At 37.6% G+C, this 16,518-nt stretch overlaps 1 protein-coding gene across 13 annotated transcripts in view; it reads right to left on the minus strand.

Moving 5' to 3' along the window:
* The window catches only part of DENND4A (DENN domain containing 4A), a 134,292-nt gene that overhangs the window by 18,954 nt on the left and 98,820 nt on the right, over positions 1 to 16,518 (minus strand). For all 13 annotated transcript variants that reach the window (XM_055362626.2, XM_055362633.2, XM_055362631.2 and 10 more), the window contains one exon: positions 13,368 to 14,464. In XM_055362626.2, coding sequence (XP_055218601.1) covers positions 13,368 to 14,464 — 1,097 coding nt within the window. The remainder of the gene's footprint in view (positions 1 to 13,367; positions 14,465 to 16,518) is intronic.

Below are 16,518 nucleotides of genomic sequence, written 5' to 3' on the forward strand. Positions count from 1 at the left end.
TTTTTGAGAACACTGAAGTTAAATCTTTTTCTGGTTATATTAAAAATACATGAGAAAATCTGGTAGCTGTAGATTTTTATACGAAAAAAATTTAATACCTGTAATTCCACCTTGGAACCCATAAACGATGAAAGTATTTTACTACATAAAAATGTTATGTGTGTGCATATTGTTATTTTTAATCATATAGGGCAAAAATTTTTGGGACAGGGTCCACTCTGCTGTCCAGGCTGGAGTACAGTGGGCAATCTCAGCTCACTGCAGTCTCTGCCTCCCAGGCTCAAGCAATCCTCCTTTCTCAGCCTCCCAAGTGGCTGGGATTACAGGTGTGCACCACCGTGCCTGGCTAATTTTTGTATTGTTGGTAGAGACAGAGTTTCGCTATGCTGGCCAGGCTAGTCTTTACTCCTGACCTCAAGTGATCCACCTGCCTTGGCCTCCCAAAGTGCTGGGATTACACGCCTGAGCCACCATGCCTGGCCGGGCTTTAACATTTTTACGTAGTAAAATATTTTCATCCTTTATGGGTTCCAAGGTCTGTATCTTGCTAATGAAGTAATTCTCCACTCCTAAATGAGAAAAAAATCTTTTTAAAATGTGCACTTAAATATCTAATCCATCTAGGATTATTATTTTTTTTGTCCAGTGAAGGGCAGGAATCTTTTCCTCAAGTGGATACCTAAGTGTACCAACACATTTATTTAATATTCTCATTTCCCACTGATGTTAAATGCTATTTTTTCATATCCCAAACTTCTATGTACATATAGTTTTATTTCTGGACTTTTCTCCATTCCACTGGTCCATTTATCTGTTTTGCATTGATTAGCAAACTGTTTTAATTATAGTTTTGTTAGTTTTGGTATTTTAGAGTGCAGCCTCTTATCTCTCTTTTTTTTTTTTTTCCAAAGAATTTCGGTCTGAAGCCCAGGCTGGAGTGCAGTGGCATGATCTTGGCTCAGTGCAACCTCCACCTCCTGGGTTCAAGTGATTCTCGTGCCTCAGCCTCCCGAATAGTTGGGATTACAGGCGCCCGCCACCACGCCCGGCTAATTTTTGTATTTGTAGTAGAGACGGGGTTTCACCATGTTGGCCAGGCTGGTTTTGAATTCCTGACCTTAAGTGATCTGCCCGCCTCGGCCTCCCAAAGTGTTGGGATTACAGGCGTGAGCCACAGCACCTGGCCTCATACTTTTCTTTTTCAAAATTTTCTTGATTATTCTCATGTATCTTCTCTATCAATTTTAAAGCAGCTAATTATGACTTGTATTATTTAGTCACCAGGTATTTGGCTTGCCTTTTTTTTCTTGTATTTTAATTAGACTACCCTGACTAATTTGGTTAGAACTGATACCTTTACAAGACTGAATCCATCAGTAAATTATGTCCTTCAGTAAAGTATTATTGTTTTATCCATGTAGGTATTACACACTTATTAAGTTTACTTCTAGACATTTCATGTTTGTGTTCTAGTGAATTAGCTCATATTTTTCCATTACTTTTCTAACTGGCTATTGTCATACCCAGGAAAGCTGTTTTACAAATATTTGTTGTTTCTAGCCACCTTACCAGTTCAAACAGTTTTTCAGTGGTAGTAGATAACCTCATTTATGAGAATATCAAGTTTTATTAAATTCTTTTACAACATTTTTATCTATCATTTTTTGTTTTGAGACAGTTTCACTATGTCACCCAGGCTGGAGTGCAGTGGTGTGATCACAGCTCATAGCAGCCTCGACTCCTCAGGCTCAGGTGATCCTCCCACTTCAGCCTTCCAAGTAGCTGGGACTACAGGTGCACACCACCATGACTGGCTAATTTTTTGTATTTTTAGTAGAGACAGGGTTTCACCATGTTGCCCAGGCTGGTCTTGAACTCCTAGACTCAAGTGATATGCCTGCCTTGGCCTCCCAAAGTGCTGGGATTACAAGATGAGCCACCATGCCCGGGCTTTATCTCTCACTTCTTTTCCTTGCCTTCTGGTATTGTTAGAATCCAGAATGCTGTTGGGTGGCACAGGTGTTTAGCACGCTTCCTTCCCTTGACCCTGACTTTATGATTTTATTATTATTTTGAGACAGAGTCTAGCTCTGTCACCCGGGCTGGAGTGCAGTGGCCCCATCTCAGCTCACTGCAACCTCCGCCCTCCACTTCCCAGGTTCAAGTGATTCTCCTGCCTCAGCCTCCCGGGTAGCTGGGACTACAGGTGCATGCCACCACGCCCAGCTATTTTTTTGTATTTTTAGTAGAGATGGGGTTTCACCATATTAGCCAGGATGGTCTCCATCTCCTGACCTTGTGATCCGCCCGCCTCGGCCTCCCAAAGTGCTGGGATTACAGGTGTGAGCCACCGCACCTGGCCCGATCCTGACTTTAAAAGAAATAATTATGATATTTCACTGTTAGGAATGGTGTTTGCTATAGTTTTTTGATACTCTATCAAGTTAACTAAGTTTTCTTCTATTTCATCTTTTTTCATTTTATTTTTTATGATATTAAAAACATTTTTTTGAGGTAGGGTTTTGCTCTGTCATCCAGGCTGGAGGACAGTGGCACAATCACGGCTCACTGCAACCTCCACCTCCAGAGCTCAAGCAATCTTCCCACCTCAGCCTCCCAAGTAGCTGGGACCACAGGCATGCACCACCACACCTGGCTAATTTTTTTTTTTTTTCTAGAGATGGGGTTTTGCCATGTTACCCAGGCTAGTCTTGAACTCAGACTCTCCCTTGAATGACAGAGCTCAATGTGAGCATGTCTGTAAGCAGGCCACTCTTTAGAGTGCCTGGATGGGGAATTGGAAGAGAATGTACAGGGCGACCAAACAAAGGAAGGTTTTACTTTGGTTGGTGGGTACTTCAGTATATTTTAAGTAGAGTGGGGCTTCCTTAAAAAAACTCTGGGCTAATAATGAAATTTTGGAATTGCTTTTAACCCTACTTTCTTTCTCATCTCAATGCCTGTCCTTGGTATCTCTCCTTCGCTCTTAGTACTTACAGATTTCATACCTTTGTGAGCTGGAGTATTTCATTTTCACAACTACTCCTGTAAGAGGAAAAACAACGCCTAGCCTAACTATTCCTTAAGTAGTCTTTTAATTTAATTACCTGGCTGTGTAATTTTATACTTCTGCCTGCTCACCTGGGCTTCATTCACAAGAACAGTTCTCATCTTGGTAGCTGATCTCTCTTATGACTACTTTGGAGGCTATACTTTCTGTATTCAGGCATTTTCATCAATCCAGTTTCATTTGCTTTCTCATTTTCAGAAAGGTATGAAAATTTCTCATCTCCTGATGGCATACTTTTCTTCTTTCATTGCTTTGATGGATTTATTATATTCTCCTATTTTTCTGTCACTTTAATGGGATTTTGAGGAGGAGGGAATACAGATATGTATTTTAACATCCTGAACCAGAAGTCTTGTTGCTGTTTATGCATAAAAGAATTACTTAGTATAAAAAATAAGAATAGTTGAATTTTTCTAATTAAAATACAGATTATGCATGTTTGAGTAGATTATAAAAAAGAATGATTTTACACTGAGAGACATTAAATTCTTTATACACAAAAAAATTAATGAGACTAAATTTTACTGAGTATAGCAACAATAACCATTTATTTAGTGCCTTCAATGAAGGCACTGTACAGACCTACCTTGGAGGTATGGCAGGTTCAGTTCCAGACCACCTCAACAAAACAAATGTCGCAATAAAGCAAACCACAAATTTATTTCCCAGTGCATATAAAAGTTGTTCACATTACACTGAAGTCTACTGTACAACAGCATTATGTCTAAAAAATGCACATAAACTTTAAAATACCTTATTACTAAAAATTGCTAACAATCATGTGAACCTTCAGCAAGTGGTAATCTTTTTGCTGGTTGAGGGTTTTGCCTGGATATTGATGGCTGGTGACTGAACAGGGTGGTGGCTGCTGAAGGTTGAGTGGCTGTGGTAAAAAAGAGGATAATAATGAAGTTTGCTCCACTGACTCTTCCTTTCAAGAAAGATTTCTCTGTAGCATGTGATGCTGTCTGACAACTTTCTTTGCTCATCCATTAGAAGCAACTCCTCATCCCTTCAAGTTTTATTATTTGATTGCAGCAATTAAGTCACATCTTCAAGGCTCCACTTCTAATTCTAGGGGTTTTTGCTATTTTCACCATATCTGCATAATTCCTCCACTGAAGTCTTGAACCCCTCAAAATCATCCTTGAGAATTGGAATCTATTTCTTCCAAACTCCAGTTAATGTTGCCATTTTGATCTCCTCCTGTGAATTATGAATGCCATTAATTGCATCTAGAAGAGAATCCTTTCCAGAAGGTTTTCAATTTATTTTGCCCAGATCCATCACAGGAATCACCACCTATTATGGCTATAACTTTATGAAATGTGTTTCTTAAATACTAAGTTAAAAGTAAAAACGACTCCTTGATCCATGGGCTGCAGAATGAATACTAGCATGAAAACAATAAATCTCCTTGACATTTCTTTTTTCATCATTCAACTTGACTCCTTGACATTTCATTTTTTTGTTTTTTTTTTGTTTTTTTTGTTTTGAGATGGGGGTATAATTCTGTCAGCCAGGCTGGAGTACAGACAGTGATCTCAGCCCAATGCAACCTCCGCTTCCCAGATTCAAGCAATTCTCCCACCTCTGCTTCCTGAGTAGCCGGGACCACAGGCATGTGCCACCACACCCAGCTAATTTTTTGTAGAAACAGGGTTTTGCCATGTTGCCCAGACTGGTCTCAAATTTCTGAGCTCAAGGGATCCGCCTGCCTCAGCCTTCCAAAGCATTGGGATTACACGTGTGAGCCACTGCACCTGGCGACTGCTTTTCTATTGGAGCTCTTGCATGACTAGGTGCATTGTCAATGAGCAGTAATATTTTGAAATAAATATATTTTTTCTGAGCAGTAGGTCTCAGCAATGGGTTTAAAACATTCAGTAAACCATGCTGTAAACAGATGTGCTGTCATCCAGGTTTTTTGTTCCATTTACAGAGCACAGGCACAGAGTAGCTTTAGCAAATTCTAGGATTTTCAGAATGGTAGATGAGCATTGGCTTCATTTAACATCACCAGCTACACTACCCCCTAACAAGAGAGTCAGCCTGTCCTTTGAAGCCTGGAAGCCGGACACTGACTTTTCCTCTCTCTCCATCAAAGTCCTAGATGGGCATCTTCTTCCAATACAGGGCTGTTTGATCTGCATTGAAAATCTGTTGTTTAGTATAGCCACCTTCATCAGTGACCTTACATAGGTCTCGGGGATAATTAGCTACATCTTCTATATTAGCACTTGCTGCTTCATCCTGCACTTTTATGTTATAGAGACAGCTTCTTTCTTTAAACCTCATGAGCCAACCTCTGCTGGCTTCAAACTTTTCTTCTGCAGCTTCCTCAGCTTTCTCAGCCTTCATAAAACTGAAGAGAGTTAGGGCCTTGCTCTGGATTAGGCTTTAGCTTAAGGGAATATTGTGGCTGATTTGATCTATCCAGACCACTCAAACTTTCTCCTTTTTGGCAATAACATTGTTTTGCTGTCTTATCACTCATGTCACTTTTAATTTCCTTCAAGAACTTTCCCTTTGCATTCACAACTTGGCTGTTTGGTGCAGGAGACCTCACTTTCGGCCTTTCTTGGCTTTTGACATACCTTCCTCATTAAGCTTAATCATTTCTAGCTTTTGATTTAAAGTGAAAAATGTGTGGCTCGTCCTTTCATGTGAACACTTTAGAAGCCACTGTAGGGTTATTAATTGGCCTAATTTCAACATTGTTGTGTCTCAAGGAATAAGAAGGCCTGAGGAGAGGGAGAGAGTCAGGAGAGTGGCCATTTGGTGGACAGTCAGAAATTACACAACATTTATCGATGAAGTTTACCATCTTATATGGGAACAGTTCATGGTGTCTCAAAACTATTACAATAATAACATCAAGGATCATGGATCACAAGTCACCATAACAGATATAATAATGAAAAAGTTTGAAATATTGCAAGAATTACCAAAATGTGACACAGAGACATGAAGTAAGCACATGCTGTTGGAAAATGATACCAATTGACTTGCTCAACACAGGGTTGCCACAAACCTTCAATTTGTAAAAAGCATGACATTTGTGTAGAGCAGCAACGCAAGTGCAATAAAATGTGACGTGCCTACGCTAGGCTTTAAATATTATTTATTTTAATCTTTAGGTGGGATCTTTCTGATATTAGTGATTGTGTTCTCTTTTTCTAGATCAGTCTAGCCAGCAGTGTGTCAATTTTGTTCTTTTTAAAGAATCAGCTTTTGGTTTTATTGATATTCTTACGCTTTCCATCTTTTCAGTTTTACTGATTTTTGCTCCATGTTTATTACTTCCTTCTTCCTACTTTCAGCTTACTTTGTTCTTTTTTTCTAGTTTAAGGTAGAACCATAAATCATTAATTTTAAATCACTTCTAACTACAGCATTTAAAGCTATGAGTTAACCTCTAAGCACCTCTTAGTTGTATCCCACAAATTTTGATATATTTTTGTTCATTCCACTCAAACATTATTCTAATTTCCTTTATGATTTTATCTTTGATTCAAATTATTTGAAAGTGTGTTCAGGTTTTTCTTGATCTCTTACTTATTCTTAGTGATTTGTAATTGAATTCTATTGTGGTCAGAAAATATGCTTGATTTAAAAGAAACGTTATTGGGGCTTAATTTTCATGTCATAACATTCACTCATATTGTCTACAATTCAATAATCTTTGTAGTAAATTTACCAAGTTTTAGAACGTTTCTAATTTTAGAAAATTTTTACCACCCCAGTAAGATACCTCATACCCATTTACAGTTAATCTCCATTGCCTTCCTAACACCAGGCAACCACTAATATACTGTGTCTACAGATTTGCCTTTTCTGGACATTTCATATCAATGGATTCATTCAATATTTGGTCTTTTAAACTCTGGCTTAATCCACTTAAAATAAACATGTATTTGAGGTTCACCAATTTTTAAGGCATGTAGCAGTATTTCATTCTTTTGTATTGCTCAATTTTATTCCACTGTATAACACATTTTACCTATTTTCCAGTTGACGGAAATTTGGGTTGTTTCCACTTTTTGGCTTTTATGAACAATGTTATGATTATTCACATAAAATCTTTGTGTAGGCTATGTTTTCATTTCTCTTGGGTAGATTATTTAGAGTGGAACTGCTGGGTCATATGTTAAATTAATGCTTAGCTTTTAAAGAAGATGCCAAATTGTTTTCCAAAGTGGCTGTACCATTTTACATTCCCACCAAAAAAGTATGAGGGTTCCCATTTCTCCACATCCCCACCACTTGTCATCATCTTTTGGATTATAGCCATTCCTCTAGTGAGTGTGAAATGGGATTTCACTGTGGCTCCAAATGCAATTAATGCCTAATAACTAATTATGTTGAACATGTTTCATGTGCTTTTCGTCCATTCGTATCTCTTCTTTGGTGAAATATCTATTTAGATCTATTTTTAACTTGGGTTGTTTATCTTACCATTGAGCTGTGTGAGTTGTTTGTATATTATGGATTCAAGTCCTTTACTAAATACAGAATTTGCGTATCTTTTCCCCAGTCTGTGGCTTTTCATTTTCTTACATTTTCATTTTTGGATCACAAAAGTCTTCAGTTTTGATAATGCCTAACTTATCAACTTTTCCTTTTATAGACTGTTTCTGGTACCATACCTAAGAATTCTTGGCTTAATTCAAGGTCTTAAAAGATTTTCTTCCTATATTTTCTTCCAATTTTTTTTTTTTTTTGAGACGGAGTTTTGCTCTTGTTGCCGAAGCTCGTGTGCAATGGCGCGATCTTGGCTCACCGCAATCTCCGCCTCCCGGCTTCAAGCGATTCTCCTACCTCAGCCTCCCAAGTAGCTGGGATTACAGGCAAGCACCACCATGCCTGGCTAATCTTTCGTATTTTTAGTAGAAACGGGGGTTTCACCAGGTTAGCCAGGCTGGTCTCAAACTCCTGATCTCAGGGGATCTGCCCGTCTCAGCCTCCCAAAGTTCTCAGATTACAGGCATGAGCCACCACGCCCGGCCCACAATTTTTTTTTTTTTTTTTTTTGAGACCGAGTCTCACTCTGTCGCCTAGGCTAGAGTGCAGTGGCGCAATCTCAGCTCACCGCAAGCTCCGCCTCCCAGGGTCACGCCATTTCCCTGCCTCAGCCTCCCGAGTAGCTGGGACTACAGGGGCCTGCCACCGTGCCCGGCTAATTTTTTGTATTTTTAGTAGAGACGGGGTTTCACTGTGTTAGCCAGGATGGTCTAGATCTCCTGACCTCGGGATTCGCCCGCCTCGGCCTCCCAAAGTGTTGGGATTACAGGCGTGAGCCACCGCCAGCCCACAATTTTTATAGTGTTAGCTCTTACATTTAGACATCTTATCCATTTTGCGTTAATGCTTGTATATAAGTTGAGTGTCTACATTCACCTACAGTCATCCCTCAGTATCCACAGGGGGTTGGTATTTGCATATAACCTATGCACATCCTCCTGTACAAGTTAAATCATCTCTAGGTTACTTATAATACCTAATACAATGTAAATGCTATGTAAATAGTTCTTATACTGTATTATTTGTATTTATGTAATATTTTCAATGTGGTTGGTTGAATCCATGGAAGCAGAACTTGCAGATACAGAAGGCTGACTGTATTTGCATGCAGATATCCAATTATCTCAGCACCATTTTTTGACAAAAACTATCATTTCCCCATTGAATTGCCTTGGCATGTTTATTGAAATTTAAATAACCATAAACATAAGTTTATTTCTGGAGTCTAAATTTTATTCTCTCATCTATTCATCTCTGTTTATGCTAGCAGCACAGTCTTGATAGCTGTAGCTTTGTAGTAAATTTTGAAATTGGGAAGTGTGAGTCCTCCAACTTTTTCTTTTTCCAAATTGTTTTGGCTATGCTGGGTCCTTCTATTTTCTATATTAATTTTAGGATCAGCTTGTCAAATTCTACAAAATCCTGCTAGAAGTTTGATAGGTGCAATTTTGATATACATTTAGATGCCAATGTAGGGAGGGTTGCAGCTTAACAATACCGAGTCTTCAATTCCATGAACATGGCATGTCTCTCCATTTATTTAAATCTCCTTTAAAATCCCTCAGTAAGGTTCTGTAACTCTTTACAATGTACTTTGATTTGGATCCTTTTCAATTGACTGAGGTTTTTTAAATAGCCAAACATAGTTTATCTTGATGACTGTACTGTATACACTTGAAAATAATGTGTATTCTGTAGTTGTTGAGTGTATATTCTATAAATGTCAATTATATAAAGGTAGCTGATTGTGTTGCTGAGATTTGTCTTGACCAATTTTTGTTACCTCTTCTATCAACTGAGCGTTTTAAAATCTCCTACTCAGATTTAGAACTCCCCTTAATTCTACCAATTGTGTCATTGTTTTGAGACTGTGATTTAGTGAATATACATGGATAATTATTGTGTCTTCCTGATGAACTGTTTCTTATAATCAATATTTTTCAGAGACAGAGTCTTGCTATGCTGCCCTGGTTGGCCTAGAACTCCTGGACTCAAGCAATCCAGACCTCCCACCTCAACCTCCTGAGTAGCTGGAACTACAGGAACACACCATAACATCCAACTCCTCATCATTATGAGATCAGTCTATTGCTCAGGTTGGAGTGCAGTGGCACAATCATAGCTCACTACAGCCTTGAACTTCTGGGTTCAAGCAACACACCTGCCTTAGCCTCCTGAGTAGCTAGGACTACATAGTTATGTGCCACCGTGGCCAGCTAGTTAAAATAAAAAAAAAAAAATTGTACAGACAGGGTCTTGCTATGTTGCCCACGCTGGTTTCAAACTCCTGGCTTCAGGCAATCCTCCTGGCTTGGCCTTCCAGAGAGCTGGGATTACAAGCATGAGCCACCATGCCTAGCCAAAGTCTGCCTTTTAATTGAGGTGTTTAGATTGTTATCATTTAATTATTCATATGGTTAGATCTAGTCTATTTTTCTGTTCCCCCTTTCTTGGCCTCTTTAAGATTTCCTGTTCTCTCTAAGACTATTTGAATATTTTTATTGGCTTTTTGGCTACATCTCACTGTATTTTTTAACTCAGTGCTCCAGGGATTACAATATACATATCTAATCATTTAAAGTCTACTTGGAGTTAGTTTTATATCATTTCATATTTAATAATATAACTATAATGAAGGTCTGTGGGGTAAGTTCCTTTATTACTGATGTTCACTACTGTCAAACATCTACGCATATTTAAAATTCCATGAGATAGTTACTATTTTTGTTTTGGACAATTATAGGTTTTTCTTTTTTTTTTTTTTTCAGTTTAGGAGGCAAAAAAGTAATCTTTTCTAATAACCAGCTATTTACCATTTATTTTGCATTTATTTTATTCCTGAAGATGCAGGTTTCTCTTTGGTATCATTTTTCTTCAGTTTAAATAACTTCCTTCAGCGTATCTCATAGAGCAATCCCATTGCTCATGAATTCTTTTATCTGAAAATGTCTTTATTTCACCTTCACCCATGAAGAATATTTTCACTGGATATAGAATTCTGAGTTGACAGGTCTTTTCTTTCAATGCGTTAAAGGTACCATTCCACTAAATTCTTCCAAGGATTTTGATGAAAAGTGCATGGGTACATTCAAATCTTTATGGCTCCGTAGGAAATGAATAATTTTTTGTTAACAGCTTTCAGTGTATTTTAATTTTTTTTAGCAGCCGTTTTCTTGTTAGCAGGTGAATAGCTCTGATTTTTAGCAGTTTACTTTTGATGTGTGCCAAGTGTGGTTTTGAGTTTATTCTGTCTGTAATTTGCTGAGTCTCTTGTATCTATAAATCTGTATCTTTTACCAATTTTGGAGGTTTCAGCCATTATTTTTTCAAATCTTCAAATATCTTTTCTAACAGAATCTCTCTCTTCGATTCTTCTGGAACTCCAGTTATCCATATTTCATTTGTTCCTTTTGATATTGTCACACAAGTCCCTGAGGCTGTTTATTTTTATAAAAATCTTTTCTCTCTTCTTCTAATTTCTATTACTGTATCTTTAAGTTTACTTTTCATTGTCATCTCCATTCTGTTATTTAACCCATTTGATCAGTTTATATTGGGTATTATATATTTCAGTTATAAAATTTGTTTTAATACATTCTATTTCTTGCTAGAATTTATTTTATTTCATATGTGTTTTCCTTTACCTAAAGGAACCAGTTATGGAAGCTGCTTTAAAGTTTTTCCCTGATACTTCCAACATCTGAGTCATTCTGGAGTTGTCTTTTCCTTGAGAACTGGTCACATTTTCCTGGTCCTTTATACCAAGTAATTTTGGATTTTATCTTGGACACTGAATATTATGTTATGTAGCCTGGGTACTGTTATAATACTTCCGAGACTGTTGATGCTCGTTTCAGCAGGCAAACACTTGAGTTATATTCAGACTGTAATTTGTGTTTTACTTTTTGTAGGCAGTGAACTTGCAGTTCAGTTACTTAAGCCTTTTCTATTCCAGTTTGCATCTGTCCCATGACTGTGCAGGTCAAGGGGTAGGGTGAAACTTGTATGGGATTCCCCTCAAACTTTCTGCACAAAGAGGCCTCTTTCTCAGGCTTCTCTGTTCAGGAAATATGGGGTTTCTCTTGAAGTTTATCTGCCAGAGGTGCCATGCCATGATGTGACTGCCCTTGGGGCAAAGATGCATGAGGAAAGAAAATGATAAACTCATTTCTGTGTGGGTCTCTCCCCAGAAACTGTCTGCTTTTATTTATTTTTCAGAGTCCTTAGTTGTTTTTTATATTTTGTCTGGTTTTTAAGTTGTAATCAGTGGGAAGGATGGGCTGTGGTGGCCTTATGTTACCACAGTGGAACCAGTATTCTCACTCCAATTCCTAAAGAATATTTTTGTTGAGTACAGAAAAATAGGTTGACAGTCATTTTCTTTCAGCACTTTAAAGATATCTTTCCAGTGTCTTCTGACATCATAGTTTCTCTTCAGAAGACCACTGCTCCTTTGCAGGTAATGCATCTCTTCTCTCTGGCTCAAGATTTTTGCTTTTTATTTCATTTTCAGTTCTAAAATTTAGGTTTATTTTGAATACATTCCAATTATCTAGTGAAATCTTCCATCCTTACAGTTATTTTTTAAACCTTTTCCTTTATATCCTTGAACATATTATAATTATTTCAAAGTCCCTTGTTAATTCAAACATCTGGATCACTTGAGGGTCTCTTTCCGTTATCTGCTTTCTTCGTTTTTTAGCTATGTTCCTGTCTCTTGGCATAGCTATTTTTAATTGAGTGATAGACATTGTATATTAAAAACTGTAAGGATTCTAATTGATGTTTTATTTCTCCAGAAAAGGTACAATTTTTTCTCTGTTGATAGAGTAAAAGCTGATTATTTTAACCAAATCACAGATAACCTGAGTCAAGTCTAGGTTGCAATTTTGGTCAGGCTTAGTCTACCTCTGGTTTGCCAATGGTCCTAAGGCATACCTCTGTAAGTATTCCAACTGAGGCCCTCCTCCCTCTGGCAGCTCCTGAATCTAGCTATTATGATTCCAGTACCATGAAACTTCTGAGAACTTGATTTCTCACAGACGTTCTACTTACCCTTCTCATGCAGTATCAAGTATTTGGAAAATGTCTTGAAGGAAGAAAATCTTCAGTGTATTTGAGGCCCTTAAAGTGTTCAATTTTGTCTCCCTAACCCACAAGGTCCCAAAACTTCTGATAAGGGAAAGCCTAGATTTACAACCTAGTGCTTCATGCCCATAATTAGCAAATCCCCTCAGGGAGAAAGTGGCTCTAGAACTTCAGCTCACCTCTCTAGAATCCTGCCTCTCTGCTTTCTAGTTACTTCAGCAGTTCTCTGATGACTTTAAACAGATACTTTCTCTATTTCATCTAGCTTTTAGCTCTTAGGGGAAGGTATGTAAGTCTATCGTAAGTTACTCCATCCTAACCAGAAGGGCAAATCATATGCCTGACTGGTAATTTTTGAGGGCATATTGGACACATTATCTGGAAAAAAAATCTGCATCTTGAAGGAAATACTGAAATTCAGTAAGTACTTTCACGTAACACTAATTCTTACTCCAGCTACAAATCACTCTTTCAAAACTGAACTATAAATATAACCTTAGTAAGTTTTCTTTTCCTTGAAGTTATTACTTCAGTTCCAATTCTGATACTTAACAAAACTTACATACCCCATGAGTCCTTTTTATAAAGCTATGTTTAGAAGAATAGTTAAAACAAGTAAGGGGCTTTTGGTGGTGATGGATGTGTGTGTGTGACAGTAAAAGTAGCAAATACTAACCAAACTTACCTTAGATGATGTGGTATACATGGTGAATCTTGAATACCATTTGCTTGCTTTCTCTGCAACTCCTTTTCCAGCAGTGAACATACTGTTTCTTAGAACATCTAGTTTAGGTACTAGTAGTGTATCTAAGTTAAATGAAGGTGATGAGTGGGTTAATGTATCCTGAGATTCTTCCCTAAATGGGCAAGTAGGTGAGAAGGCTGGAGAAGACCAAAGTCTATCCCTTGGTTTCTCCTCACTTTTTGTGTAACTTTTAGATTTGGTAAGTCTCACTGGCTTAGGTGAATTAGGAGGCAGACTAGATCTTCTGCATGCCTTGACCAATGGTGGACTTTTCTTATTTAATTTATCATCACATGCCCGTTGTAAATCAATGCTTGGTGTACGACTTGTCAAAGGACTGCTCATGTTATTCATATACATCACAATTTCTTCAGCTAAATCACGCCTAGCAGATGGTGTTGAAATGCTTTTGCTATCATCTTCATCCTCCTCCTCTTCTTCTTTTTGCTGCTGTTCAGTCTCAGCAACCAAAAGAGAGAGGGGATCAAATCCTGTTGCGACATCAGTTTTTTCAAAAGGTTTTACTGAAAAGCTGCTGTTCATACGTTGAATCCTCTTGGGATTTTGTGTAGCAACACATCCTGCTTTTGATCCATCTGTTTCACTGTCTAAGTCTTCTAAGTCAAAAATAACAGGAGAATCCACTTTATCTGCCAAATAGTTAGAACCATCAAAAGGTGTATCATCATCACTAGATTCCTTTTCTAGACTGTCTCTTTTTGATCTTAAAGGTGGCTTCCCAATATCAAGAGTATTTGGTCTTGTGCTTTTTGAGATAACATTTGAAAGAATTTTTGCATCAGCTCCCAATTTTTCAACTATATCTCCAGGGGTTGCTTCCTGGTTAATTCTATTGAGCATAAATCCCATCAGTACCCCTCCACTAAGATTACGGTTTCTATTTCCCCAGACCACTTGCTGCTGCAAATTTGTTTCATTGTCACTTTTATGTCTTTTCCTGAAGCATCTACTTTGAATGTTTCGTGTTTCATTTGTATCCTCAAGAGATGATATTAAGAGCAGCTCAGGTGTGCTTTCTGAAAAACAAGTAAAGTGCTTTCAGCCATGAAAATATAATAGCAAATATAAGTCATCTTAAATATTTAAAATTCTAGTGACGAAAATGATAATAGCAAGCACTCACTGAGTGTCTGCTATTTGACAGATACTATACTAGACACTTTACTTATATTTCCTACTGTAAACATTCCAACATCCTTATGGGTTGAGAAAAAAGGAACACTCAGAGAGATTAATTATCTAGCTCAGAGTTACCCAGTCCTTAAGAGACAGAACTGGGATTCAAATTCAGATTTGTCCAATTATAAAGGGTATGCTCCTAGACATCAGGATGTACTGCTTTTTAAAAATGTTATCAATTAAGATTTATATTTAATAATGAATTTATATTAATTCCACTAAATAAATTACAATAGTTTTACAATTGTGGTTATACTAGAGACCTTGAGATTCTGAGTCTTCCTTTTTTTTGTTTTTTTTTTTTAATTTGCTAGACAAAGGGTCTCACTATGTTGCCCAAGTTGGTCTTGAACTCTTGGGCTCAAGAAATTCTTCTGCTTTCGCTTCCCAAAGTGCTAGGATTATAGGCTTGAGCCACCATGCCCAGCCAAAATTGTGAATCTTCTGCTTATTAACACGAAAAAACATCCAAAACATGAAACAAAATAGAAGTATGTTAACTTTATCCATAAATAAAGGTTATTTTTTAAAACTCCAAGTCCTTATAACTATAAATGGGGCCAAATAATTTTACCCTTGCTTAACATATTGATTGCACATTTATACCAGTCAAATGTTAATGGCCACTTCACATTATTTGGAAATACTGTTCACTGCTTTCTACCAAATTACTTAGATGACAATACTAAAAGCAGAAATCTAGATCTCTGATCACTTTAATTGTTCTTACTATATGTGGGAGTCCTCTAAAGCATTAGTCTAGGTATAGCATCATCAACTATTCTTCTTACATGCCTTATGCACAGAATTAGCTCTCTATAGCCAGACAAGTATTGAAAATGTGCCTTTTCTTGTCATGTGATGCATGCAAATGGCAGGGCAAGAGATAAGAGTGGATACTAGAGATCATAAAAGCCTACATCTAATATTACTTAATAAGCATATACCATTAACAAGAAAAATGACATATCAGAGAGGCAAAGTTTATTCTTTTTTTCATCAGCTTACGACTGAGGACATAGGAAATCAAGAACACACTTTCTTCTGATATTCTGGGAAATTTTCTGCTTGACAGGTTAAATATTACTAAAGACCTGGAGGAATCTTGTAACCAAAAGATAATACTCTGGAATTGCATTTAAATAGATGTGCAAGGGTTCCTTTGCAAAGTCAGTGATATGCTATGACCTGAAGACCAAGTTGGTTATCAGACTTTACCAGAGGTTTGCAAACTATACCAATGAGCCAAATCTAGCCTGAGGCCTGTTTTTGTAGAGTCTCAAATGGTTTCTACATTTGCAAAGGGTTGTAAAAATCATGCACCCAGAAGAACAGGTAACAGATTCTATGTGCCCTGCAAGGCCTGAAATACTTACTATTCGGCCTTTTACAAAAAAGTTTGCCTGATCCTAAGTTTACACACATGCTATATTACACATGCTAGGCTGGATGCTGCATGCCTCTAACACAAAGACTGCAAACTATCTAACTTCCTTGGGCTAGGTGGCTCTATGACATAATTCCGGCCAGTGATATTAAGGTACAGTTTTTGAGGGTTTTTGGAAAAATTATTTCCTGACAAAAGAAATAGATATGGCTGGTGTTTCTCTTCCCATTCTTTTTGACTTGATCGAATAGGTGATATGGGGAGTTACCAGTAGCTATACTGTAATCATGGTTAGGTCAAAAGAACTGATGGCAAAGCCCCTGAGCCAACATTTAGAGCAAGTGCTTACCTCTGAATTTCCTGTTTGAGAAAAATAAACTGCAACTTCTTTAAGCACTGTTAATCACATATTCGAGACTTAAAGCTGAAAGTATGCCCAGCTGATATACTAGCCTTTTCTCAGATCTTTGAACATGCTGTGGGATTCCTTTCTACCAAACAGCC

The sequence above is a fragment of the Gorilla gorilla genome, chromosome 16 (genome assembly GCF_029281585.2).
Source record: "Gorilla gorilla gorilla isolate KB3781 chromosome 16, NHGRI_mGorGor1-v2.1_pri, whole genome shotgun sequence".
NCBI lineage: Eukaryota > Metazoa > Chordata > Mammalia > Primates > Hominidae > Gorilla > Gorilla gorilla.